At 40.7% G+C, this 26,206-nt stretch overlaps 4 protein-coding genes across 8 annotated transcripts; 1 reads left to right on the top strand and 3 right to left on the bottom strand.

Annotated features, from left to right (window-relative positions):
• The first annotated feature begins 108 nt into the window (after positions 1–108).
• Positions 109–7,718, top strand: LOC108274004 (tectonic-3). Of its 3 annotated transcripts, XM_017483758.3 has the most exons (14): positions 109–510; positions 728–842; positions 1,058–1,164; positions 2,807–2,916; positions 3,107–3,215; positions 3,294–3,406; positions 3,597–3,635; positions 3,776–3,850; positions 4,119–4,238; positions 4,447–4,539; positions 6,548–6,651; positions 6,829–6,976; positions 7,202–7,339; positions 7,473–7,718. In XM_017483758.3, exons 1-14 carry the CDS (start codon positions 252–254, stop codon positions 7,623–7,625), a joined length of 1,683 nt encoding a protein of 560 aa, XP_017339247.2. In that variant the 5' UTR covers positions 109–251; the 3' UTR covers positions 7,626–7,718. The 3 variants fall into 3 exon arrangements, 1 of the variants encoding a protein (XP_017339247.2); XR_008397636.1 differs by lacking the exons at positions 7,202–7,339; positions 7,473–7,718 and having other exon boundaries at positions 4,447–6,307; positions 6,573–6,651; positions 6,829–6,891; XR_008397637.1 differs by lacking the exons at positions 6,829–6,976; positions 7,202–7,339; positions 7,473–7,718 and having other exon boundaries at positions 4,447–6,326; positions 6,573–6,646.
• mto1 (mitochondrial tRNA translation optimization 1) lies at positions 7,471–12,673 on the bottom strand. Of its 3 annotated transcripts, XM_017483756.3 has the most exons (14): positions 12,536–12,673; positions 11,923–12,137; positions 11,515–11,714; positions 11,286–11,394; positions 10,903–11,201; positions 10,690–10,802; positions 10,409–10,599; positions 10,184–10,314; positions 9,898–10,102; positions 9,633–9,804; positions 9,400–9,509; positions 8,077–8,234; positions 7,785–7,909; positions 7,471–7,610 (listed from the first exon to the last, which is right to left on the bottom strand). In XM_017483756.3, the coding sequence occupies exons 2-13, from the start codon at positions 12,095–12,097 to the stop codon at positions 7,790–7,792; spliced, it is 1,983 nt and encodes a 660-aa protein (XP_017339245.1). In that variant the 5' UTR covers positions 12,098–12,137; positions 12,536–12,673; the 3' UTR covers positions 7,471–7,610; positions 7,785–7,789. The 3 variants fall into 3 exon arrangements, with proteins under 3 accessions (XP_017339245.1, XP_047015616.1, XP_047015617.1); XM_047159660.2 differs by having other exon boundaries at positions 9,898–10,314; XM_047159661.2 differs by having other exon boundaries at positions 9,898–10,314; positions 11,923–12,107.
• Positions 12,156–18,417, bottom strand: LOC108274007 (ADP-ribosylhydrolase ARH1). Its single transcript, XM_017483765.3, has 8 exons — positions 17,346–18,417; positions 16,426–16,540; positions 16,100–16,208; positions 15,539–15,637; positions 15,328–15,433; positions 14,940–15,206; positions 14,347–14,561; positions 12,156–13,752 (listed from the first exon to the last, which is right to left on the bottom strand). The coding sequence occupies exons 1-8, from the start codon at positions 17,351–17,353 to the stop codon at positions 13,604–13,606; spliced, it is 1,068 nt and encodes a 355-aa protein (XP_017339254.1). The 5' UTR covers positions 17,354–18,417; the 3' UTR covers positions 12,156–13,603.
• Positions 18,418–18,861: 444 nt separating this feature from the next.
• adprh (ADP-ribosylarginine hydrolase) lies at positions 18,862–23,948 on the bottom strand. The gene is given in 8 exon segments (NM_001200663.1): positions 18,862–19,457; positions 20,079–20,293; positions 20,379–20,645; positions 20,720–20,825; positions 20,907–21,005; positions 21,115–21,223; positions 23,069–23,174; positions 23,916–23,948. Coding segments are annotated over 8 exon segments (1,059 nt in total). The 5' UTR covers positions 23,924–23,948; the 3' UTR covers positions 18,862–19,308.
• Positions 23,949–26,206: the final 2,258 nt, after the last annotated feature.

The following is a 26,206-nucleotide window of genomic DNA, read 5'->3' as shown; positions in this document are numbered from 1 at the left end:
AATCGATTAATTCATGTGACTCTCAAAAATATGGCGTATTGTGGTTACGTCATGACGTTATATTTTTCCGACGCCTTGATTGGCTGAGCAACAGCAAACACGGAAGTTTCTTAACATAAGACTTCCTTGACAACGGGAATGGCGGCGTAACGATGCACGCTAAGCGGGTTTAATTTACATAAAAAAGCACATCATGTAACTTAATAACGCAGAGATGTTTACTGTATTGTAATGAACAGTTGTGGAGTAAGATGCCGACCCGTTGTGTCATCGTGCAGCTCGTCGTGGCGTTTTGTGTGTACACATTGCCGCTGTGTCCACGTTCCCAAGGTTATACAAACCAACCTCCGACGGATCTGAGTGATCATCCTTTTACTGATGGCGTTAATTCAACAGCAGACTTTGTAATGGATGTGAATTCAACAGATTCTCCAGACTTCGGACCCAGAGCCAATACTGATGGTCCAGTCGTGTCCACGGTCCAAACCCCAATCACACAAGCTTCTGATGGTACCCAGACCACCAAATATTAAAGTCATTTCTACACAGTTCTGATGTACTGAAGTTGAAATCTTTATTTAAAAAAAATCTTTTCAAATATTGACTTGATCTCGTTTTAATGTCAGGATTTTAAGCTAATAAGTCAGGATTTATAATAAATTATCTCGTGCAGTGGATAAGGTGAATCTTCAGGCGAAACTTTACAGTGTTGTTTGTTGTTCTTTAGGTTGCACCTGCAATGTCACTCCTGATTTCTGCGATATTGGCTGCTGCTGCGATGTTGTGGACTGCGGCATCGCTGATCTGAGCTCTGTGTTCAATAACTGTAGGCAAGAAACAAGGTGAGTTTATATTCTGTTTTCTTAAATATCACTAATCACCTAACTTTTGTCACAGTTTACGATATTATCTCGAGTCTGTAGCGGACATGTTTGTCTGTCTCACTGGGTGGAAAAAGAACGGGAAAGAAACCCAAGATCCTGCAGTGTCGTCACATATAATGATGAACAGATACCTATCTGTTTTATCTACCTGTTGTATTCTTGTCTGGTTTAAGGGCTGGAGTGTGCATCGAGAGCTGGCTGATGTTCCGAGCCAATGTGGACCCTCAGCTGGTGACAGATACGGGTTCTCTGTTCTGCGTTCGGAGCGGGAGCGGTAACGGTAACGCTCGTCTTCTCTCACTCTGTCTCGCTACATCGACGCTTATCTCCATGACGTTTAGTAATACAATTGTAATGATCTGCTCAGCCTGCAATATGATAATGAGCTGTTTAACCAATCCCTACACCTTTTACAGTCAGCTGCTTTGCATGCAGTTATACAATACACAATATGTAAAGTATATAATAGTCAATATGTAAAAGCAATACTCAATATGTAAAGTATACAATACTCAATATGTAAAGTATATAATATTCAATATGTAAAGTATATAATACTCAATATGTAAAGACAATACACAATATGTAAAGTATATAATACTCAATATGTAAAGACAATACACAATGTGTAAAGTATATAATACTCAATATGTAAAGACAATACACAATGTGTAAGGTATACAATACTCAATATGTAAAGTATACAATACTCAATATGTAAAGACAATACACAATATGTAAAGACAATACACAATATGTAAAGACAATACACAATGTGTAAAGTATACAAAACACAATATATAACTATATAATGATCAATATGTAAAGACAATACGCAATATGTAAAGTATACGATACTCAATATGTAAAGACAATACACAATGTGTAAAGTATACAATACTCAATATGTAAAGTATACAATACTCTATGTAAAGTATGTAATACTCTATAGGTAAAAGCATACAATACTCAATATGTAAAGTATATAATACTCAGTATGTAAAGTATACAATACTCAATATGTAAAGTATATAATATTCAATATGTAAAGACAATACACAATGTGTAAAGTATACAAAACACAATATATAAGTATATAATGATCAACTTGTAAAGACAATATGCAATATGTAGTGCACAATACAGAATAGGTATATAATATACATTGCACAATATTTGTGTTTACTCGTGTGTAATCGTACAATATCTGAATTTGCAATATATAAAGTATACAACACAGAATATGTCAAGCAAACAATATACAGTCCTTGTTTATACAGTCCTTGTTTACTTGTGTATATAATTGTGCAACATGCAAACGAGCCTCTAATCAATCCCAAAATGTAACCCTAGCCCTGTGCACTAAAACGTACAGTACTGTGCAAAGTTCTAAACTACCTTTTTACATACATTTTCTCTTAGGTATTTATTTGATGTCTTTAGCATTCGTGTGTCCGCAGTAAAGAACAAAGGTTTCATGTTCAATTTTTAAACAATTGAATGTTACAGAGAAATGTGTATATATGGTTAAAGCAAGTAAGATATTCAGTAATCAAACACTTTTCAGATGAACCCAGAAAGCTGCAGAAACTGTGGCGGATTCTCCGAGATGCAGGAAAAATCAGGAACGGGTTTCTTTATAAAAATGTTCAACAGCGAATGTAAGGGAATTTATACAGCTTGAAAGGCAAATGCTCACAACAAATATCGATTCAGTTCAATTTATAACTCATTTATTAAAAAAATTAAAATAAATAAACTCTAAGTCTTTTCTATTCAATAGTGTATTCCAACAGACAATTGAAATGTGATATTTGGACCCTTTCGTAAAGCACGAGAATCTTGTGAATGCAGGATTATGGTTGCATATATCTCTATAAATATTAAAAGATAATCTTTTGATAATTTTTTTTCCGATTCAGACGGCTCAGCACAGACTGCACCTGCTGCCTCTGAAGGGCCGTTCTCCATCTTTTCTCCTCATTTCTCATTAGCGGAGGTCAACGGCGCTCAGAACCCGAGCATTTATAAGGTTTGTTAATCACAGTGTATTCAAATATAACTTCTGAATGTGCTTCCAAGTTGAGAAGTGGTTAAAGACGTAGGAACACTGTTGCTAGTCTCTTTGACCATTCGCCATGTCCAAGTCTTTAATGCAGAATTATCAGGAGCGTTTTTTCTGTGAATGATGGCGCATCACCTTCACGTTCTGTCTTTTGCAGGTTGATGATGTCATTCTGACGTATTACAACACCACATCCATAGCGAGCGTGCTCAGACAGCCGTCGTCAGGCGCGGCGTCTTCGTCATGCGTCGACCGCAATCCCGCAAGTATGGCTCAGTCGAATTTTATCCACTAATGCCAGTTAAAAAGTCCAATTTTGTACAAATTATCTATTTCTTGTTCAGAGTTTCTGCGTTCTGGCTCTTTGTCCTGTTCCCGAGTTGTGAGTGCTCAGTCGTGTAGACGAGACAGCGGTCTGAGTTTTAGCTCCTATTTCACAGGGTTCAGTCTCATAAGGGTAAGTGTTTGGAAGAACAACGCTGAGTTGTCGGTTAACCTTGATAACAAATATTAAAAGTTTACAGTGGAATCATTTATTAATGTCTTGCGTCAAACTTGAGAAATGTTTTGGCTACATACAGTAATATCTATCGTATAACGTATTGCCTGAGAATTGATGCTCTTAAGTCAGATCTCAAATTTTACAGGTTCCACGTCCCTCAGAAATGGACATATCGAAGATTATGGTATTTTTTATTTTTTTTTAAGCTAAAACTGATTATTTATTCAAATTATTTAAATAATTCAAGTATTTATTCATTATTCATGCATACTTTAAAAAAAAAAACATGTCCGACTAAACAATCTATGGACCCCACAACTTTAGATACCCGTTATCCCACTGGTCAACCCACCCGAACTCGCTGAGCACAATGGTTCCTGTATGAACGTGGTGACAAAGGTCAGTGTGAAGATTTTTGCCAAAATAGTACCATTAGCTAGGTGGTTTCAAAGAGTTATGTTAGAGAAACACTGCGTAATCATCATCAGAGAAGAGGGACATCGCAGGTAGTTTGCTAAATTCTGAAGTTCCGAAGGATACAGATGATACTGTCCGAACTTCTCAGAAAACGGTTAAGAAGCTACTCCGTCTTCTGTTGTGAAATCCTCCGCATTAGTACTCTGTTAGCACCTGCCAAAGCTAACACACTTTTTCCTGTCCATTTCAGGTGGAATATGTGATTACGTACACCAGCGCAGGAGAAATTACAGCAGCAGTCGTAATAGTCAATGTTTCGGATGCTAGTTTTGGCACGCAGATACTGCAACAACATGCTGTCCAGTTTCAGGTTTGGATGCTTTCACCATTTTTCTTTATTGCTGTGTATAGTGTAATGTAGTAACGGCATCAGTAGAACATAAACGGTAACAGCAGAATATAGTAACAGTACCGGTAGTGTATAGTAAAAGAAGAGTTTGGGAACAGTAATGGTAAAGTATAGCAAGAATTAATAATAGTAATAAGTAAACTTTATTAATGAATGAACTGTGTTACAGTTGGACACACCCTCATCTCCTCCTAAATTTCCATTGGTTGGCTTGGAGGTTGGGACTCCAGTGATTGGATGGTTTGGTGGACAACCTGGACCTGTATCCTTTTGCAGTTTTCTCTTCCTTTTACATTACATTACATTTTATGGCACTTGGCAGACGCACTTATCCAGAGCGACTTACATTTATCTCATTTATACAACTGAGCAATTGAGGGTTAAGGGTCTTACCCAAGGGCCCAACAGTGATAGCTTGGCAGTGCTGGGGCTTGAACCACTCCAACCACTGAGCTTAATAATGAATAATGGCTGTTGGGTAGGCATGTGCTCTAAGGAAACCTTTTATTATTATGTTTTGCGATATTACCCCTTATAAAAATCACGTTTATCTGCACAGATTTACACTGGGCAGTAAAGTGCTGACTGACCCAACTGTAACATCCTATGCAGTGTCTACAGCACATTATTATTACTAACCTCTCTTCTTAGATAAAGAAAAACACCCCGTCGCAAAAAACGTGGACTAAATGGAGTTTAGGGGCGGTGCTGACAGACCTGCCAATCTTTTGCCAATGGCTTTTGTATAGGAGCTCTGTGATTATGCTACTACGAGTCATTACTCAAAAATGCTCCAAAAGAGGGTTTTTTTTTTGTTTTGTTTTTTTCAAATCTCAAACACTTTACAAATAATTTTAATGGTAATTAAAATGTGATTTTCCCTCATGTGATAGAATGTAATAACGTGCTGTGTTTGTTAAAAGTATTTGCCCCCATCCTGACTTCTTCTGTTTTTGTGTATATCTCGTACTAAATTGTTTCAGAAATGAAAAATAAAATCTAAGATAAAACTAAGGCGACCCGAGTGAACACAAAATGCAGTTGTTTTTTTTTATTATAACGTTATTTATTGAAGCAAAATAGTCATCCAATACCATCTGGGCCTGTGTGAAAGTGTATTTGCCCCCATCATTACAAATTCCCCAAATCTATGGAACTGCATTGATAATGGGGTTCAGCTGGACTAGACACAACCAGACCTGATTACTGCAAACCCTGTTCAATCACATCATCACTTAAATAGAACTTTTTCAGCAGCATGAAGTTGGTTAAAAGGTCTTACCCAGTAACACACTATGGCAAAGTTGAAAGAAATTCCAGAAATGATGAGGAAGAAGGTGATTGAAATACATCAGTCTGGGAAGGGTTACAAAGCTATTTCAAAGGCTCTGGGACTCCAAAGAACCACAGTGAGAGCCGTTATCTCCAAATGGAAAAACTTGGCACGGTAGTGAACCTTCCCAGAAGTGGCCGACCTTCCAAAATTCCTCGAAGAGCACAGCAGCGACTCATCCAGGAAGTCACAAAAGAGCCAAGAACACCACCAAAGGACCTACAGGTCTCTCTTGCATCAATAAATGTCACTGTTCACGATTTCAGAAAGACACTGGGCAAAAATGGCCTCCATGGAAGAGTGGTGAGATGAAAACCACTGCTGACCCAGAAGAACATTAAGACTCGTCTGAATTTTACCAAAACGCACCTTGATGATCCTCAAACCTTTTGGGAGAATGTTCTGTGGACTGATGAGTGGAAAGTGGAACTGTTTGGAAGACAGGAGTCCCGTTACATCTGGTGTAAACCAAACACAGAATTCCACAAAAAGAACATCATACCCACGGTCAAGCATGGTGGTGGAAGTGTGATGGTGTGGGGATGCTTTGCTGCTTCAGAGCATCCAAGAATTGAGGGCATCATTAATTCTGCTCTCTACCAGAAAATCCTAAAGGAAAATGTCTGGTCTTCAGTCCGTAAATTGAAACTCAAGCCCAACTGGATTATGCAGCAAGACAACGATCCATAGCCTAGGAGTAAGTACTAGTCGTAGAAGTAAGTGAAAGACTGTGTTTGTCTGAAGTTATTGCTGCTAACGTTGGCACAACCAGATTTGAAGTACAAGGGGGCAATTAGTTTTTCATATGGGTTTCACAAGTTGCTTTTGTTTTATGTCGCATTTCATTTGAAGACCCCCCCCGCCATTGGCAGTATATTGTATGATTATTGCTCAGCACATGTTATGTGATTGGATGTGCACTTTGACTGAGCATAAGCTGACGATACCAGGACTTTCCCCAGGAGGACAGTGCTCTACCGACCTCACCAACCGAGCACCCATCCTGTTCACACACAACACCATCACCGGCTGCACCTTCAGGTATTTACTGTTATTAACTATGGAAAAATGATTAGTGCAGATTTGTCCGAAACAGAACGATAACAAAACGATATGAAAAATACATCAACAAAAAAAGTGTCATGGATACAGTATAGAGATGAAGATATATATATATATATATATATATATATATATATATATATATATATTTTTAAGGTTAATGCAGGATGACTGCAGCTCACTGAGAGCTCAGATCTACAGCATCCTCCGTGGGACAAGGACCCCTGATACGGTTGCCATGACAGCGGGGTCACAGCCACAACAGAGCAGGGTCGTCGTACAAGAATGTCAAGAACCTGCTCCGGTAATTAAATACCGAGACTGATACCGCTTTCATCAGCGAATAATCAACCGATAATGTGATCGTCACGTTCCCTTTTTAAATTTAAATTGTTAAAAAAAAAAAAAGAATAGAAGAATTTAAACTCCACAAACTGCTGATTTATTAAGATGTTTTAATTTTTTTTTTCTTTTTAAGCATGACCCGTGTGTGTGTGTGTGTACGTTTTCTTGTTCCTGCACTCTACAGGGCGAGGTGTGTGAAACGGGCTGTCTCGTGCCCGTCTCTCTGTCAGTCAGGTTCCTCTGGGCTCAGACAGGAAAGTTGGCTCTTCCCCAGAATCACATCCTAGGTATCAAATACATCTTCAGCTGTCAGATCCTGAAGGTGAGGTGTTGTTTTCTGCCTTAACGTTGGAATAGGGTATTACAGGAGAACATCTGTAACATCTGTCTGCATTCTGTGTGTGTATGTGGGGAACCTGTTATAATTACAAACATGCCACATTTTCTCGTTCCAGTGTTCCATCGTTTCTCCTCTTCCTCTGACCACTGAGGTGATTTTCTCCGACACCACCGTTTACCCAGAACCCCCCCGCGCCAAACCGCACCCCGAGTGGAAGTTTCCATTCGGGTTCTTCAGCAGGGGGGCAGAAGAACTAGACAGGGCATGATAAAGAGCTGGAGAATTACCATTACCATTCATTCGTTCGTTTAAATGTATTGTTATGATATAAAATATCGATCTTTTTCTACCTCACTGTAAACATGTGTAGAGTTTCTTTTTATTATTATTTTTTAAATCATTTATTTCCATTTTGCACAATACAGACTTGTTTCAAGTGAAGTCAGTGTGCGTCCTCTTGCTCGCCGTTTTGCGCTCTGTTTTGCTGACGTAGTTGAGCAGGTGGACGATGGCGGCCGGGGTGACGCCCGGCAGACGAGTCGCCGCTCCCAACTGAAAACACACAGACACATTGGGCCGATAAAGTCTTAACAGCTCGTCCGAAGGTATCGGGAAAGGCCGTGTGATATCGGTTCATTAACGTGCTCTGATTAGAGGTATAGTAGAGGTGGTGATAAACCAGTGTAGATGATTATTATCAAGAACGTGTGCACACTCACGGTGTCGGGCCGCACCCGATCCAATATCTCGCGCACCTCGTTGGACAGAGAAACGGGAAGCGAGAGGTAGTCGATGTCCGGAGGCAGTGTGAGACTCTCTTCTTCCTGTATCCTCTCCATCTCTCTCTTTTGATTCTCACAGTGAGGACGGTACACAGCTACATGGGGGGGAAAGCAAGTCATAGGCATACACATAGGTAGGTCCGTATATATTTGGACACGGTCACAAGTTTTGTTATTTTGGCTGTTTACCAAAACATATTGAAGTTACAGTTAAATAATGACTATGGGCTTAAAGTGCAGTCTCCCATCTTTAATTTACATGTATTCACAGCCACACTGGAGGAAGGGTTTAGGAAATACAGCTCTTTAATATATAGCCTCATCTTTTTCAAGGGATCAAATGTAATTGGTCATTTGACTCCAACGTTGTTTCATGGACAGGTGTGGGCTATACCTTCGTTATCTCTTCATCAATTAAGCAGGTATAAGGTCTGGAGTTAATCAGTGAAGTTAATCGGACGGCGCTTCACTTTACAGATGGACAATGACCCAAAACATATTGCGAAAGCAACCCAGGAGTTTTTTTTAAAGCATAGAAGTGGAATATTCCGCAATGGCCATGTCAGTCACCTGTTCTCAACCCGATCGAGCATGCATTTATTTCACTCGCTGAAGACAAAACTTAAAGGCAGAAAGACCCACGAACATACAACAACTGAAAACAGCCTGGCAAAGCATCACAAAGGAGGAAACCCAGCGTTTGGTGATGTCTGTGGGTTCTAGACGTCAAGCAGTTGTTGCGTGCAAAGGATTCTCGACAAAGTATTAACAATGAACATTTTATTTCTGATTATCTTAATCTGTCCAATTACATTTGAACCCCTGAAATAAGGGAACGGTGTATAAAAATGGCTGCAATTCCTAAATATTTCATATGATATTTTTGTTTAACCCCTTGCGTTAAAGCCGAAAGTCTGCATCTCATTTCAAATCCGTTGTGGTGGCGTACAGAGGAAAAATTATGAAAATAGTGTCACTGTCCAAATATTTGTGGACTTAACTGTACACACAAAGTCTCAGCGTCCCCACTGCGAAGCACGGGGGTGGTAGCGTCAGGTTCAGCGTTACCGCTGACGTATCTCTGATCTAAATCTCTACCTTTAACCTGATTTCAGGAACATAACCTGGTCTACCACAACTTCCTGCTGGTCCTAATTCACCGTTTTCATGTCCGTCTTAACCTCGTGTGTCTATACTGTCGTTCAACAAAAACACACATGTCAATTTTCACATTTTCCAACACTTTGATCAAATACTCGCCTTCGATTTTAATCCGCTGGGAAAACTCTAGATACTGTGCGAACGTTTCAGGGAAGACGGAGGCCAGCATCTCAAACGAGACCTCTTTATGCTGTAGCATCTCTTCCCCACTGGAAAAAAAAACAAAACAACCTCACACACAGTTCTGATCATTTGTTGTTTATCGGTGCCATGTTTATTAGAGAGATCATCTTATTGGTTTAAAAGCGGCGTAGAACGTCTGGCGCGATTACCTGATGAGTGTGCTTTTGGCCTCGCTGATCCTGGCGTGTCGCAGTTTCTCTCTCCAGTGCTGAGAGGAGAGCGCGAAGGACTGCAAGGCGATGAGAGCTTCGCTCAGACAGCGACTCACTCGCAAAGCCTCGCTGTAGCGCTGTGATGACACACAGCCCACCTCTTCAAAGCCTGAGAGACAGAATTCACTGCTACTGCAAACGACGACACAATTAAAGAATAAAAACAGTTGGCTTAATTTCTGAGGAAATAAACTTGCTGTACCTGGGAGCGTGAGGCGCAGGTCGGCATTGTCGGGCCGGAGCGAAGTCCTGAACTCTGCGCGGCTTGTGAACATGCGGTATGGTTCGGTAACCCCGCGACTCACCAGATCATTGATCATCACGCCAATGTAGCTCTCGGTACGGGACAGAGACATAGGGGGGAGAGAAAGGGCGGTCCTTCCGGCATTAACACCCGCCCACAAACCCTGAAACGAGACAGACGACCTAGAGCATATAACATGTCCACCACAGAGCTGCTGAACGGTGAACAGCGAAGTGTTTTGTACCTGTGCTGCCGCTTCCTCGTAGCCTGTTGTCCCGTTGATCTGTCCTGCCAGGAAAAGCCCCTGAACGCACTTCACCTGCAGCCATGGGAAGAGCTGCATCGGGCAAACATAGTCATACTGCACCCCGTAGCCTACGCAAACGGGTAACAAACGGGTCACGTACGTAATCTATAATCACTAGTTTTCACATTGCACTAGATCGTCTCCTGCTTTTAAAGAGCATACCTGGCGTTCTAATCTCCGCCCGGTGCAGGGCGGGAATTTCCCGGAGGAGCCGGAGCTGCAGCTCGGGGGGCATCGTCATGGACATCCCCTGAGGGTACACGAGGTCAGAGGTCAAGCCCTCTGGCTCCAACCACACCTGATGCTGTCGCCCCGGGAAACGCAGAACCCGGGACTCGATGGAAGGACAGTACCTGCGGGGGAAGAAGTAGTGAACAGTTTACGGTTTTCGTAAACGGTAAGTGCACGGCGTTTATTTATCTTTTCGCCTGAATTGACTGTACCTGGGTCCTTTGGTGTCCTGCTGTATGTGCGAATTCACATGCAGGCTCTCGCGCACCACTTTTTCCACGCCTGGTGTCGTGTAGGTTAGGTGACACGGGAGCTGATCCTCAGGCTACCAAACAAACACAATAACGATGAAGAGTGCAGTACACAATCGCACACACACAAAAAAAAGAAAGTTCGATATAATCTTCTAGTGGCGGCATCTTCACCTTGCAGTGTGTGTGTCTGTTAACGAAGCTAAACGGCGTTGGCTGCGGGTCGGGAAGGTGAAGTTTGGCGAGGGAGAAGTCGATCGTGTCTTTAATGATCCGAGGCGGCGTTCCGGTCCTCATCCGACCGAGTTTTAACCCGAGCACTTCTTTCAGGCTGCGTGAGAGCCCTGCGCAGGACGGCGGCTCACCCATCCTCCCTCCTGGTGAGGTGGTCCGGCCCACGAAGAGGGAGCCGGAAAGGAAAGTTCCGGTTGTGATGACGACGGAATGGGCGAGTATTTCCCCGACGCCATCAGCTAAGATAAACACAGAGAGAGTGCGGACATGGACGGCTGTATGCGTTAACCAGAACAAAAAAACGTCAGGAATGCGTTCCTTACCCATGCGAACTCCGGTCACTCTGTGCTTTCCTGAATCGGCAGCAGACACGATTAGATCCTCCACAGATCCCTCGATCACAGTCAGTCTGGGCATTTTCAGCAACTGCGACTGAGGAAAGATATCAGAAGGAAATTATTTAATAATAAATAAAATTTTAAAAAATGGACCCAGGATACACACCTGAGGCATCCCGATCAATCACAAAACCAAAAAAACCTCTGTATGAACCTGTATGAACTCCCGGTAGCGTCCTCGATCCAGCTGCGCCCTCGGGCCCCACACTGCAGGTCCTTTACTGCGATTGAGGATGGAGAAGTGAACACCGGCATAGTCACCTGCTCTACCCATCAGGCCATCCAGAGCATCCACCTCCTTCACCAGCTGACCTTTTCCTACTCCTCCCAGTGAGGGGTTGCATGACAGCGCCCCTGGAAGAAAGAAACCGGGTTTAAGGCGCCACAGAACTGCACCACACCTCTCAAAGACGTCGCAATAATGGCCTATTACAGTTTACGATATTAAGAAACTGTACGTGGTAGCCATGTTTCAAACCGAATCACGATTTGAGCAACCTATACACTCGAATTCTGGATTCTGACTGGCCAGAAGCTATAACTCGACCGACCCATGACCTACCGATCGTTTCGATTTTCTGCGTAACGAGCAGCGTTTCGGCTCCAACCCTGGTTGCCGCGGCAGCCGCCTCCGTCCCAGCATGACCGCCTCCAACCACGACGACGTCGTATTTATGTTGGGCGACGTCACTGGCTCTCTGAGAGCGATAACTGAGCAGCCTCCGTAGTTGCAGCATGGGGAAATTGCTATTAAAGTGGCATCATATAGAAAAAGAGCTAAAGAAACAAACAAAGGCGATTTAAGATTTACATTTATTCATTTAGCAGACTCTTTTATCCAAAGCGACTTACAAATGAAGATTGGGGCGATGTGACGATATATCGATATTGTGATAAATTACGTCACAATACAGGTTTGACGGTGTGTGTTAACAAACACAGGTATCATAGTATTTATCGTATATTGTAAAAAATATCTCCAATTACCATGATATATTTTGTTACAACTTATGAAAGGTCATTTTTCTTGCTTATTTAATTGCATGATATGACACACAGTCTGTTTTTGTGGTTTTTTTTATTCATTTTACTTCAGCAACTCTGACATAATGACTAGTTTCACCACACACAATGTATACAGTTCTCTAACACAGTTCAGCTGACATGTCATTTACCTCAGATTCGTGTATTTAAACTGACCATCTTCTTCTCGCGACGATTCTCGATGGGTGCCCCCCAAAACGCTCAAAGTTGCACGTCTGGTACACTACGTAGGGCTTATAAGCCCATTAGTTTCCTACCCTTGTTTCGCGTGCTCTGTAGGAAGAATAACGTCGTTTGGGACATAACGTGCAACCGGCGCGTGCAGGAGGTCGCCATTACTGTGTGACACGATTAACCGTAATAACGGCTATAGGCGCGACTTTAAAAATGGGGCAGCAGTTATACTCATTTTGTATTAATATTCTTCTTTGTTAATGTTTAAAAAGAAAAAAAAGACACAAAATATAGGACAAATTTCAGTTTTATTCAACTACTCTGCAGAGTTTACTTCACTTTACTCTGCAGAGTTTAAATTCCACCCCCCACCGTTTAGTTTCCAAATAACTGAAGAATAAAACATATTAAATGGTTGTCTGTTGTCTTTTGGAAATCATTTTTAAAAAGTTTTTTTTACGTGATACTAAAGTGGTCAATGTGCATTCACTGATAATCATATATTGCTAATTTTAACGTTAAATTTAGCTAGCTAAGGTAGGATAACCTGACATATAACATATGTGTATTTATATATTAGCAGCTGATCATGATTACTTTTTTGACATAAGTATCCAAGTGGGCATTTTACACATATGGCGTACACTGTACCAATAATATAATAGATAACCAATAATAGATAGTGCATGTAGTTTGCTAGCTAGAGTTAGCTAACTAGCAGGCGAAAGAGTTTTTGTCCATGTGCTACATTACACCCAATCCGATATTTAATTAAGTTAGTATGGCCTACGATTTTAACGTGACTACTGAAATTGACACGGAACGTTCCATCAATATTTAGCAGACACGTTCTGCACTGATTTAAGACACTGTTTTTCCTTGCTGTCCTCAGCCTGATGCAGTTAAGATTGTTTTATAAAAACCAAGAAAACTAAGTATAAAACACAGTAATAGCAAGTCGATTTCCTTTTTAGGTGATCGATTTGCCATTTCGTCTGGTGAGATGATGACACGATGGGATGGTTTCAGTGTGACAGTGTGTAAAGTTTCTCAGCACTGTTCTCCAGCCGGTCCCTGTACTCCAGGTTGGTGTAGTTACACTCAGGCACTCCGACTATCCCGTACATCAGACCCCAACAACAACACGCTATGACTGCCGTGCTGTCGCTGTCTCCTGCTCAGAACCAAAAGAACAAACAGATTAAGAAAATACGAAACACTTTTATGGCTGACAAAAGACTGCTAGTTCACCAACAGCAGGCATTATATGATATCCTTCCAAGCTTTACTTTTCTTTTTTCACCCTATTAAAGCTTTTTTCATGAAAGGCAGCTTAAAATTGAAGAAAACCCACAGTTATAAACACAGTATCTTCCATTTTAAGAAGATTAGAAGGATGGGGGGGGCTAATTTCTGGGCCGGATTTTTATTTTTATTTTTAAATGTAGGTACCTCCATGGCAATAATTTACATATCAACAGTGCAAGTTATTTTAAGCATCTTTGGAATTACAGAACTATTGCACACTATTAAAACTCTTCTTTCATTTCTTACAAGGATCCTAAAAGGGTTCCATAAGGATTCTTTGCATAGGTAAGAGTGCTGGTGTCTTCTCTGGAACCTTCTCTAAAAGGACAACTCTTGTTTGTAGGCTGCTACATAACATCTTTAAGGGTTCTTCAATAGGGGTATGAACCATTAAAACGCCTAAAGCGCGAAGTGGCTTTTGTCTATGTTTAATCTGCTCAGTTTTACGGCGATTGCTGACCTCCGTGGAAACCTGAACGGCTCATTAACTCCTCCCAGTTTGACCCCGCCCCCAGTAGAGAATCCAGAGCGATCATTGGTGCGTCGTGACCACTTCGTCCAGCCCATCCAGAGAGGCTGAAGCTCTTATATGCCTCGTCTCGTTCAGCCGGTCCATACTGGTCAGGAAACACCACTGGACCAGTTCCTGATGACAAACCCCTCAATTCAAGATACCTGAGAGGACGAAATAATAATAATAAAAAATAATCCAAAACTATGATCAAATGAAAACATAGTCCCTTCTCTGGCATTCCACAGTTTACATTATTTATTTCATAGCTATTTATAGATATTTTATCAGTTGTATTTTTTCCACAGTTTTCCTGACATTGTTCACATGGTAACCTGTAACATACTAATAGGTATCTATATATGTTACTCAATTTAGTTCGTTACCTTGTAGTAATTCTGAGTAAGTAAAAGTATCGTGCACGTAAGAAAGTATGATGAACCGTTAAAAAGCTGCCTGATTTGAATAGCTGCACGATATCCTGAAAATATTGTAAACCGTGACAAAGTTAGACAACAATCATATTCGCACAGGATGCTCACCATTCCCATTTCTCTGTGAAGTACCCCCAGTCTCTCTCTGTCTCAGGAATGGCATATCCTGCCGACCTCACAAACTCCTTCGCTACTGGACAAGCCTCCTTCAATAAGCCCAGCCCCCAGGTTGTGAGTGGACGGCGCTGAATGGCGTAAGCGGTGAACAGCGCAGAAGCAACAGCACCGAGGAATCCCGTTGGATGAGGGTGCGTCATCCTGCCGGTCTCCACAGCGATGGTGACCAAAGAGGAGAGCTGCTCCGGATGAGGGTATCTGTTAAAAAGAAATGATGTTAGCTAAAATGTTCTTCTGATTTCACTCGGGAAATTGATTTCTTGTTTGTCCCTTGATAATATGAATGCAGCATAACACACCAACGTGGCCTTGTCCTCACCTCAAACCGATGCACATGGACCTCATGGCAGCGCCACATCCTGTCCCTTCTGGATTGTAAGCTATTCTGTATCCCCCTTCAGTACCTGGTTTTAACTGAGACACACCTACAGAGAAACCCGTAGTTTCCTTTTAGCAATGTTCTTCAGTCATCCAAGCTCCTACAGCTCCTCAAAAATTATGTTACGCTTCTTTACTCATTAGTCATTTACCCAGGATGCTCGATGGTCCCGGTTTTCTCCCCTCCATATCTTTCATACCCTCCACATAACGTGACGCCACCTCATGCAGCAGGTCCTCTCCTTCCTTTCCTACGAATAACAATTATCTATATAAAATACAGCCATGGCAAAATTCACTGGGATTTTAATGAGTGAGAAAGAGAGAGTTATGAAAGCACAATATGAAATATGGGAATGAAAATCTAAATATTTCCAGCGACAACAGGAAAGGGTTCGGCCTTTCCTCCCATGGGAACGCCAATAAGATGTGTATAAACCGGCGTAGCACAACACTGAAAGGACTTCACTCCAATCCATTCAAAATGTGAGAACAATCTTCACGTTTAGACATTATAGGGCAGAACAGTGAAGCAGAGTTACCGTCACTCCCTCTAAAATAATGACTGAGACATTTAAGACAGGATTCCAGTTGCTCGTCTGTTTTGAAAGGAGCAGTTTGTGATATTTAGATGCAGACACACAAACGTTCTTCAACACAAAAGTATGAACCAGAAGATTTTAAAGTGAATCAAACCTTTCGGAAAGTCAAACCTGTGGCTAAAGCTTCAGCGGTAGCCAAGTGGAGGACCGTATCATCACTGACCGGCCAATCAGGAAGTTGAACAGTGATGTTCTTTAGTCCTCCAAGCTCCTGCAGTTCCTACAAAGTGGTGATAAAGGAATGATCTATTATCCCACAGTATACACTGATCAGCCATATTGTGTAGGTCCCCCCTGTGCCACCAAAACATCTTATGTACATATACAGAAAGTCCTTAAATTGTGTGTATTAATGAGACTTAATGCGGAAGGCGCAAGACACATTGAGGACATCATTGTGCATTTATAATGTATAGTAATCTGTTCATGAGACGAACCTGATGGATGGCTAGGCCGGACTCGTTGTATTCCCACAGCTGATTCCTGTAACCCAGAGCATCTCCAACTCCGCTCAGCAACATGCCGGCTTTATAGTGCTCAAGAGCAGCAGGACTGGACAGAGTCCAGTCATATACAAAGATTAGATTAGACAAGATGGACTCAATTATATGTATCAACATAGTTTGATTAGATCATATATTTAGACTGCAGACATAATACATGGATAATCGACAGATTAATGTCCATGATCAATGGCCCAAGTCTCACTTTATTTTCGCTAGACAGTTAGACAATTTGCTTTAATCTAAGATAATGAGAAACACATTCCAATCAGTCATGGTAAAAAAATAAAAAATAAAATAAAATAAAATAAAAAACTGGTGGGAAAATCGATAAGGGCATGCTGAAATCAGTGCGTTTATTACTTAGTTAGAAACAGAGTAATACATCTGCACAAACTACACATCCTCTCAAAGTTTGGGGTGGCAACTGGGGTGAAAAGTCTTATTTTAAGGGTGGCACCTGTCGGCCCCCCCCCCCCCCCCCCCCCCCCCCCTTAATATTTGTATAAGTTAAGGTATTAATGTACTGCTCTAAAGTATAAAAGTAAATATGATATACAGTGTAGATCTGTGACTGAATATTTAGAGGTATGTTGCAGATATTTGTTTCAAGTAAATCCCATTTCTGTCAGAAATTAATCTTAAACTGATTGAACTATCCTATCAATAAATAGAGCTCATAACTGACAAAAAGTAAAAAAAATAAAAATAAATAAAGTGCAGATTACTTCGTTACACTTTAATTGCGCTAGTAAATTGTTTGTACGCAATTTCTACTCCCCACACTTGATGGTTCAATTTTTTTTTTTTTTCGTATTTTTTCCTTCTGTTTCCCTTCTCACTTGCTAACCCACCGGGCCATGCTAATATTCCTCTGCGGGTTCAGTGGCTCGCCGGTCGGTTCAGTCGCGCAGGTGACACCGCGGATCCGAACTTTCCCGGCCTTCTTGTTCTTTTCCAGCGCACGATTCTTTTCAGCGTTTTTTGGTCACGTTTTACGGAACTTCTCAAAAATAAGTCAGGTGTTTCAGACAATAAAAAATATATCCTGAGCTTTTGTTCTGTTTTCCCTCCACTCAGGGACTGGTCTTTTCAAAAATAGCAGCTGTAAGAAGAGGCGAAAGCTGTCGGCTATTTTTAGGATTAGTTAAGGATCATTGAAATGAACCACACTGGGAGCAAGTGTGGAGGAGGAAAAAATCCAGGGATTGTACAGAAACGCTGGGATCACTACAAAACAAATAAATGTTTTACTTTCGTTCCTCATTTTGAATGTAACCAAGAACGCTTGCTGTTGACAAATTGTAATAAAACTTACTACAAACTGTCCTAATTAGTATACAGTCAAATCACTCAGGTGTCTATCTTAACTTTGGTATATAATGCACTATGTGGATTTCATAGCAATAATTGTATAGGTTCTAAAAATCCCTAGATATTTCCCCAGTTTTTTAGTACCTATGTGGCTATATAAGTGCACTACATAGGGTATGTAGGCTTCTACACCCTGTGGAGTGTGGTATGAGGTGTTTGTGGTGATTCAGTTTTTGCCAAACATGGCACTGTACACGATGACTAAACATCTCCACCTTGGTCCGATCAGTCCGAAGGATATTGTGTGCCATTTTCTTTCTTTCTTTCTTTCCTTTTTTTTTTTTTTTTTTTTTTTTTGAGAAAATGGCACCCTTCCGAAGGCGAAAGACACTCGTGTTTTTCTGATTTTGCAGTCATGAACATAAATTTAATTTACTTATGGAGGTCAAATGTTGTAGCTCTTGGGTTTTTCTCTACATCTCTGAGCATTAAACGGTAAAAAAGAAGAATAAAGTACACCCATCTACAATTCCATGAACAGTGCCATGTTTGGTGAAAACCAAACACAGTGTAACACCAAAAACACCTCATACCAACTGTCAAGCATGGTGGTGGAGGGATGAAGATTTGGGCTTGTTTTGCAGCCAGAGGACCTGGGAACCTTGCAGTCATTGACACAACAATGAACACCAGTTTATACCAGATTATTCTTGAGACAAATGTGTGAATGAATGAACAAAGAAATGAAAGAATGAACAGCATCCCTATATGTTTATTGTAAAATGCTATTAACTTTTGTTCATTCCAATGAATAATGCCACAAATTCTGGAGTTGTCTTCCTTCAATTTACTTTTCTTAGACGTAAAATTGTACTTATCATGTATCCATGTGAGATTATGACACATTGAATTCAGTGTGATAGTGTGTAAAGTGTCTCAGCACTGTTCTCCAGCTGTTTTTTTAAAACCAACTTTTACAATTATCTATTGTTGCCCCCGTCTCGACTTTTTCGAGACGTGTTGTGGCCATCAAATTCAATATTACCTTTTTTTTTCTTTTTCTTAAAATGGTACATTTACTCAAGTTTATACATTTGATGTTTTCTATGTTCTTTTGTGAATAACATATGGGTTTATGAGATGTGTAGAGTAAGTATGTTTTACCTGGAAAGAGGTATGTAGAGGACCCTTAGAGTATTACCCTAAAAGCTAATTTAAGGTACAAGAGTGGAATGTAAGGTCCAGTTGTGTGCTTAAATCAGATTTTAAGGTACATTTGATTTGAATACAATTTTTAAACAAGGTCTTGCTGCATTTACCTGTATAATTCCTCATTATATTTCACGAGCCCCTAATGTAAATGATATAGTCCAATCTATTCAGGATAATCTATATTTACCCCGATTTAGAAAGTCATCCTTGATTCACGGCTGTAACAGGCTTTTGGAGTAGGAGTAGGCGTGTTTTTGTAATTTATCCACATGAGATAATGACGTGCTGAATTCAGTGTGACAGTGTGTAAAGTTTCTCAGCACTGTTCTCCAGCCGGTCCCTGTACTCCAGGTTGGTGTAGTTACACTTGGGCACTCCCTCCATCTCGTACATCAAACCCCAACAACAACACGCTATGACCGCCGTGCTGTCGCTGTCTCCTGCACAAAACCAAAAGAACAAACCGATGAGGAACATTTATGGCCAACGACTCAACACTTAGTTGCCCATGTAGGAGTAGTCCATGGGTTTAGCAACACAATTTTACACTCTAAATTCTAATTTATCCACTTCATGTTATTCCCAGATGCCTTCTCAAAAGCTGCCTTCACACCATGTGGTCTTCCTTTTTATCAAAAGTCCTTTCTTAGCCTTTTCTCCTTTTTTTTTTTAATGCACCTCCGTCCTAGAGTATTCCAATTATTATAAAACAGCAAAACAAGCAAGGGCCAAAACCAGGAAGTAGAAGGTGAAGCCAACGAGGAAACAAGGCTAGACCTTAATGACATGAATCCATAATGAAACTTTGCAAGGAGGAACTGAAAAAGCAAAGCAGAAATAACCAACATAATCAAAGTGAGACACAGAACCAAAGCAAAAGCATTTCATACAAAACAGAAGCACCTGGAGTGAACTTAAAACAAAATGGCATGAGAGCAGTGCTCATCGCACTCGGAATGAGGTGAGAGGAGGAATTTGTGACACAGACATTGCTAATACAAGCTAAAGTGAAGGACCAATCAACCTTCATCTTTTCTGGGAACATGAGAGAAATTGCTGACCTCCGTGGAATCCAGCTCGGCTCATTAGCTCCTCCCAGTTTGACCCCGAGCCCAGGAGGGCATCCAGAGCTATCATCGGTGCATCGTGACCACTGCTACCTCCCCATCCAGACCAACTGAAGCTTTTGTATGCCTCGTCGCGTTCAGAAGGTCCGTATTGCTTAGGAAAGACTACTGGACCAGTTCCTGATGACAAACCCCTCAACTCAAGATACCTGAGAGAAGGAAGTGATATCATTGATATAAATTTTATTCAAATATCTGAAATACTAAAATTACAACACAGATCAGGTGTCTCACTTTTCCCATTTCTCAGTAAAGTACCCCCAGTCTCTCTCCGTCTCGGGAACGGCGTATCCTGCTGACCTCACAAACTCCTTCGCTATTGGACAAGCCTCCTTCACTAAGCCCAGCCCCCAGGTTATAATTGGACGGCGCTGGATGGCATAGGCTGCAAACAGTGCAGAAGCCACACCCCCAAGGAATCCGGTTGGATGAGTGTGTGTCATTCTCCCAGTCTCCACAGCAACTGCGACCAATGAGGAGAGCTGCTCTGGTCGAGGGTATCTGGTGCAAAGGAAGGTGGGTCATTCAAATGAGAGGTCATGCTTATTATACTGTATATAGTTATTTATTCAAACCTCAGACCAATGCACATAGCCCTCATGGCAGCACCACATCCTCCACTTGATCGGTCATAAGCAATTCTGTAGCCTCCTTGAGCTCCTGGCTTTAATTGATCCACACCTGTGATGGTACACCAGAAGTATGAAGCAAAACATTGATTTATTGTGAACTCTATAGAGACGATTCGTGTCTTGTTTTTACCACGGATGGTCGTCATTCCTGGAGCCCTCCTAGACATGTCCTTCATACCCTTTATGTAATGGACAGCCACCTCATGCAGCAGTTCCTCACCTTCCTTACCTACAAGACAACAACAGGAAATGATGTGCTGTTGCCAATGTGGACTCAGGCATGCTGTTGGAAAGGTTGATCCAGTAGTAGTAGTAGTAGTAGTAGCAAGAGGAGGAACCTGTGGTTAAAGCTTCAGCGGTTGCCAAGTGAAGCACTGTGTCATCACTGACTGGCCAATTAGGAAGGCTAACAGAGATTTTCTTCACTCCTCCAAGATTCTGAACTTCCTACATAATTGAAAAACAGAGATATGTTTGTCTTTGGCAATCTACTCATCGTGACAAAGAAATTATGAGTTATCAAAACTGGTACAAAAGTCATGTGTAGCACCTCAGGTCCCAAACTTACATCCGAGTTGGCCAAAAGTATGTGGACACCTGACCATCAAACCCATATGTGCTTGCTGAACATCCCATTCCAAATCCATAGGCATTAACACAATATTGGTCCCCCTTTGCTGCTACACTCTTCTGAGAAGGCTTTCCACTAGATTTGAGCGTGGCTGTGGGGATCTGTTCATACAGCTATAAGAGTATTCGTGAGGTCAGGCAATGATGTCGGACCTGGAGGCCTGACGTAAAATCGCCATTCCAATTTATCTGTACACTCCAACTCCAACCTTGGCAGACCATGTCTTCATGGAGCTCGCTTTGTGCAAAGGTTCACTGTCATGCTGGAACGGCTTTGGGCCTCTTAGTTCCAGTGAAGGGAAATCTTAATGCCACAGCATACAAAGACATTCTATACAACTGTGTTTCCATACAACATTTGTAGAAATAGTTTGGGGAAGAACCACATACAGGGTGTGATGGTCTTGGACTTTTGGCCGTATAGTGAACCAAGTTGTTACTGAGGTATGACGTCACTTCCTGTTTGGTGTCTTGAAACATAATCTACAATTTTGTAAAGATTGCACATTTTCACATATTGGTTCAAGAAATTAGTTCAAATGTAATTTGGCCATTATTCCATACTTTGTGCGTCATTAGCTAAGAAATTTGATTGGCTGCGTCGATTAATGAGATATATTTGATTTTGTGAACGTTTCGCAGCATACATCATAGTCCAAAACTGCAACAGCCATCAGGAGTTTCTCCGGTGGAAACTGAGAATAGAGTTCCAGACTGACTGAAGTGTTACGGTTATAAAAGACTGATTAAAACTTCTTTAACACTTTTACTCTTGGTTAAACAGTACCCAGATAGCAGACCAACACTGAATCAACATTGATTCAATATTATTTAGCATTGAATATTCAACCTCAACCAAAATGATGATTCTGGTGGAATTTCAAAATTGAATCAATGTCACCTTGCTATCTGGGTAACGATGCTAACCATTTCACTTTGGGAACAGGTGTGATAATTACTGGCACAATCTCTAACAATCAGTAGCATGACAAGCTTTGAACGACTGTTTATAGCTGCCATAGTGTAAGTGATAACTTGCGCTTAAGTGTTTCATGGACGTTCCACAAAATCAATTTAACTATAAATTGATAAAAAGTTAAATTTGTTAATAACTAATGAATACCTTCTGTCAAGTTCAAACCAGCTATAAACACCATCCTGTAGATATTTTTTATCCATCCATCCATCCATCCTCTATACCGCTTTATCCTTTTCAGGGTCACAGGGAACCTGGAGCCTATCCCAGGGAGCATGGGGCACAAGGCTTGGTACACCCTGGACAGGGTGCCAATCCATCGCAGGGCACACTCACATACACATTCACACACCTATTCATACACTACGGACACTTTGGACATGCCTACCATGCATATCTTTGGACTGGGGGAGGAAACCAGAGTACCTGGAGGAAACCCCCGCAGCACGGGGAGAACATGCAAACTCCGCACACACAGGGCCACGGTGAGAATCGAACCCCCGACCCTGGAGGTGTGAGGCGAACGTGCTAACCACTAAGTCAATGTCACATGTCAATTTTCAAGCTCCTCCGAATATTGCTTGACTTTTGGGTTGATTTCTGCAATCGCAAAATCCTGGAGGGACTGCAGAAAGTTAGGCTATAACTATTTGAAGGAACAGGACATTAGTAGTCGTGTTTTATACCTGTTGGATATGTGGTGCAGAATATATAAACTCCCACCGGAAGCCGAGAGCATCACCCACGCCGCTCAGCACCATGCCGGCCTTGTAGTGATCAACAGTCGCAGGACTTGAGTAGACAGATCAAAACGTTATAATAGCAGTTTTATATGTGAAGCAATACTAGCAACATCCCTACTTAAATAAAAAACAAAACAAACATGTGGTCATGATAATAACAAACACAGACAAGCCATTTTACTAAAAGGACCTTGTTTTGTTCCCTGACTTTTCAATTAAAACTCTTGGGTGTTGGTTTGCCCTCTTGCTTAATTCCCAGTCTCTTCTTAAATGTATAAGCATTAAAAGTCTTTTTTTATTTTCTAAAATCAGGTCAACATCAGCAGTGTCGGCCATTTCATGTCAAAGAGCAGCTAAGCTGAAGAAGGGCTTCTCTCTCTCTCTCTCTCACTCAGTTCTCCAATCCAGTATGTGGTGCTGTCACAAAAAACCCCTAGGGTCCTAGAAATGCGGTCCCAGTACTGCGGTTCTACAATTCGGTAGGTGAAACTGTCACAAAGAAACTAGGGTCCTAGAAATGCGGTCCCAGGACTGCGGTTCTCCAATTTGGTAGGTGGTACTGTCACACACACACAAAAACTAGGGTCCTAGAAATGCACACTAGGACCAACAGCGCCACCTACCGAATTGGAGAACCGGTCGCCCCCCCCACTTAATTCTTCTTTGCTCTTCTTAATTAAAGTACATCAAGCAGAAACATTGTAAATAAATCCATATCCATTTTAAAAAGGATACAAACCCACAATTTTAGGATGAGTGAATTTGTATTTGTTACAGAAAGAAGCCTCACCTCTCCATGGCTTCTTGAGTTCTTTCTCTTTGCATCAACAACTTCCTTGTCAAGTCTGGAGTGATTTCAGGAACTCGTCTCTCTCTCTCTCTCTCTCTCTCTCTCTCTCTCTTTCTCTCTCACACACACACACACACACACACACACACACACACACACACACACACACTCCTACACTTCCTATCTCACAGCTGGAACAAGGAGTCAAACGCGGAAGTGATTTCAGGGTGCGTCATTAACACACACGTCCACTAGATGGCGATGAGGCCAACCTAACTAATGTCAGACGTTAAGCCCACGTGATTAAATCAAACTGCAGTATGAATACACCAGAGTACAGAATACCTATGCACTTTAAATAAATTTGAATCGACATTCAGGTTGTGTGTGTGTGTGTGTGTGTGTGTGTGTGTGTGTGTGTGTGTGTGTGTGTGTGTGTGTTATAGGATTTGTGGTATACAACAGCCTAGGACTGTTTGTATGTTTTATTTTGATTATATATTTGCACTGATGTGTGAGCATTGCATTGAGTAATCCTATAACTTAAATCCGAGCTAGTGTAAATCGTAATTCTGAGAATATATGAAAATATGAACAATTTCATAGAAGTCCCACAGCATTCTTACGCGACACAACTCGCTGGATGTTTTTTTTTTGTTTTTCTCACCATTTTTGTGTATAGGGCTCTGAAACTGAACTGTATTTTTCTATTTTTCTTATTGCAATTTATTTGCTGTCTACAGTTTTGTTTGTTAACGAATTTAAGATTTTTTTAGTAAGTAGGTTAATCAGCCAATAAAAAACCTACTAAACCTGACTAGCTAGCTAACATCAGAGAACTAATTCAGCTCTCAGTCTATATTGTGCAAAATTAGTATTTTGTACTTAATAGGCAAAATAAAGGCTTGTTGTGATGTCACGTGTCTGTGCAAGTCTGTGATTGGTTGATTAAACTGAACTTAAGCTCCGCCCTTGACGATATGTTTCCTCAATAAGTGAAATCTCTTATCAAACATCATGTTAGATCTGGGAAATAAACATGCACAAATATGGGATCAGCTTGACGATCATTACCAAATGATGTCACCCGGGAATTATTCCACAGTGGTGTGGAGTAAATAAACAATAAATCATTTGTTACACGTCCTGCTGTTTTTTTGTTTTTTTTTAAAGGCAGAAATGTGTTTGTTTATCTGTTGAAGCACACACACTGTGAAGATGATGAATGAATAATTTAGCTAGCCAAAAGATTTCCGCCGAGGCTCCTTTTCTCCTGCCAGCTGATCGCCCCCACAGCAGATGCATCAACAAGCCGAGAGACGCATGCAACGCTACTCAGATCCCGAGCTAATGCACATTTACTACAATTACAGCAGGGTAAGAACCAAACTACTCGACTGCTCAGGAGGGTATTTTCTCTCTGCTCCACCAGACAGTTTAGTAAGCATGTGATATCTTTGTATTTGACACGTTAATAGCTGATCAAATGCAACTTGTTGATGTAGCAGTGCTGCTGCTTGTGGTTTTTAGACACTTCACGTGATATTCAACTATTCAAATATTGTTCATGTGAATTTTCCCCCATGGTTAATTTATTTTCACCTCATTTTTACAGGTCATTATATTCACGATTAATTTATTTATACATGATTTATATATATATATATATATGATTAATCTATTTTCATGTGATGTTTTTCACAATTCACTGATTTTTTACATATGATTCATTTATTTTCATGTGTTTTTTCATAATTAATTTATTTTCATGTGATGTTTACATACGAGTTGTTTTCACGTGATTTTTTTCAAGATTCATTTATTTCATGTGATTTTTACAAATGATTCAGTTATTTTTCATGTGTTTTTTTCCACAATTCATTTATTTTCACGTGATGTTTACATAGGAGTTGTTTATTTTCACGTGATTATTTTCACGATTTGTTTATTTTCACATGCTTTTTTCATGATTCATTTATTTTACATGATTTTCACATATGATCAATCTATTTTTATATGATTTTTACATATGATTCATTTATTTTCATGTGATGTTTCCACAGTTCATTCATTTCCATGTGAATTTTTTCACGATTCATTGATTTTTATATGATTCATTTATTTTCATGTGATTTTTTTCATGATTCGTTTATTTTCACGTGATTATTTTCACGATTCGTTTATTTTCACATGCTTTTTTCATGATTCATTTATGTTTACGTGATTTTCACATATGATCAATCTATTTTCCTATGATTTTTACATATGATTCATTTATTTCCATGTGAATT

The sequence above is a fragment of the Ictalurus punctatus genome, chromosome 13, assembly GCF_001660625.3.
Source record: "Ictalurus punctatus breed USDA103 chromosome 13, Coco_2.0, whole genome shotgun sequence".
In the NCBI taxonomy this organism is placed as follows: Eukaryota; Metazoa; Chordata; class Actinopteri; order Siluriformes; family Ictaluridae; genus Ictalurus; species Ictalurus punctatus.
The sequence above is the reverse complement of the archived record's forward strand: the minus strand, read 5'-3'. Positions and strand labels throughout refer to the sequence as shown.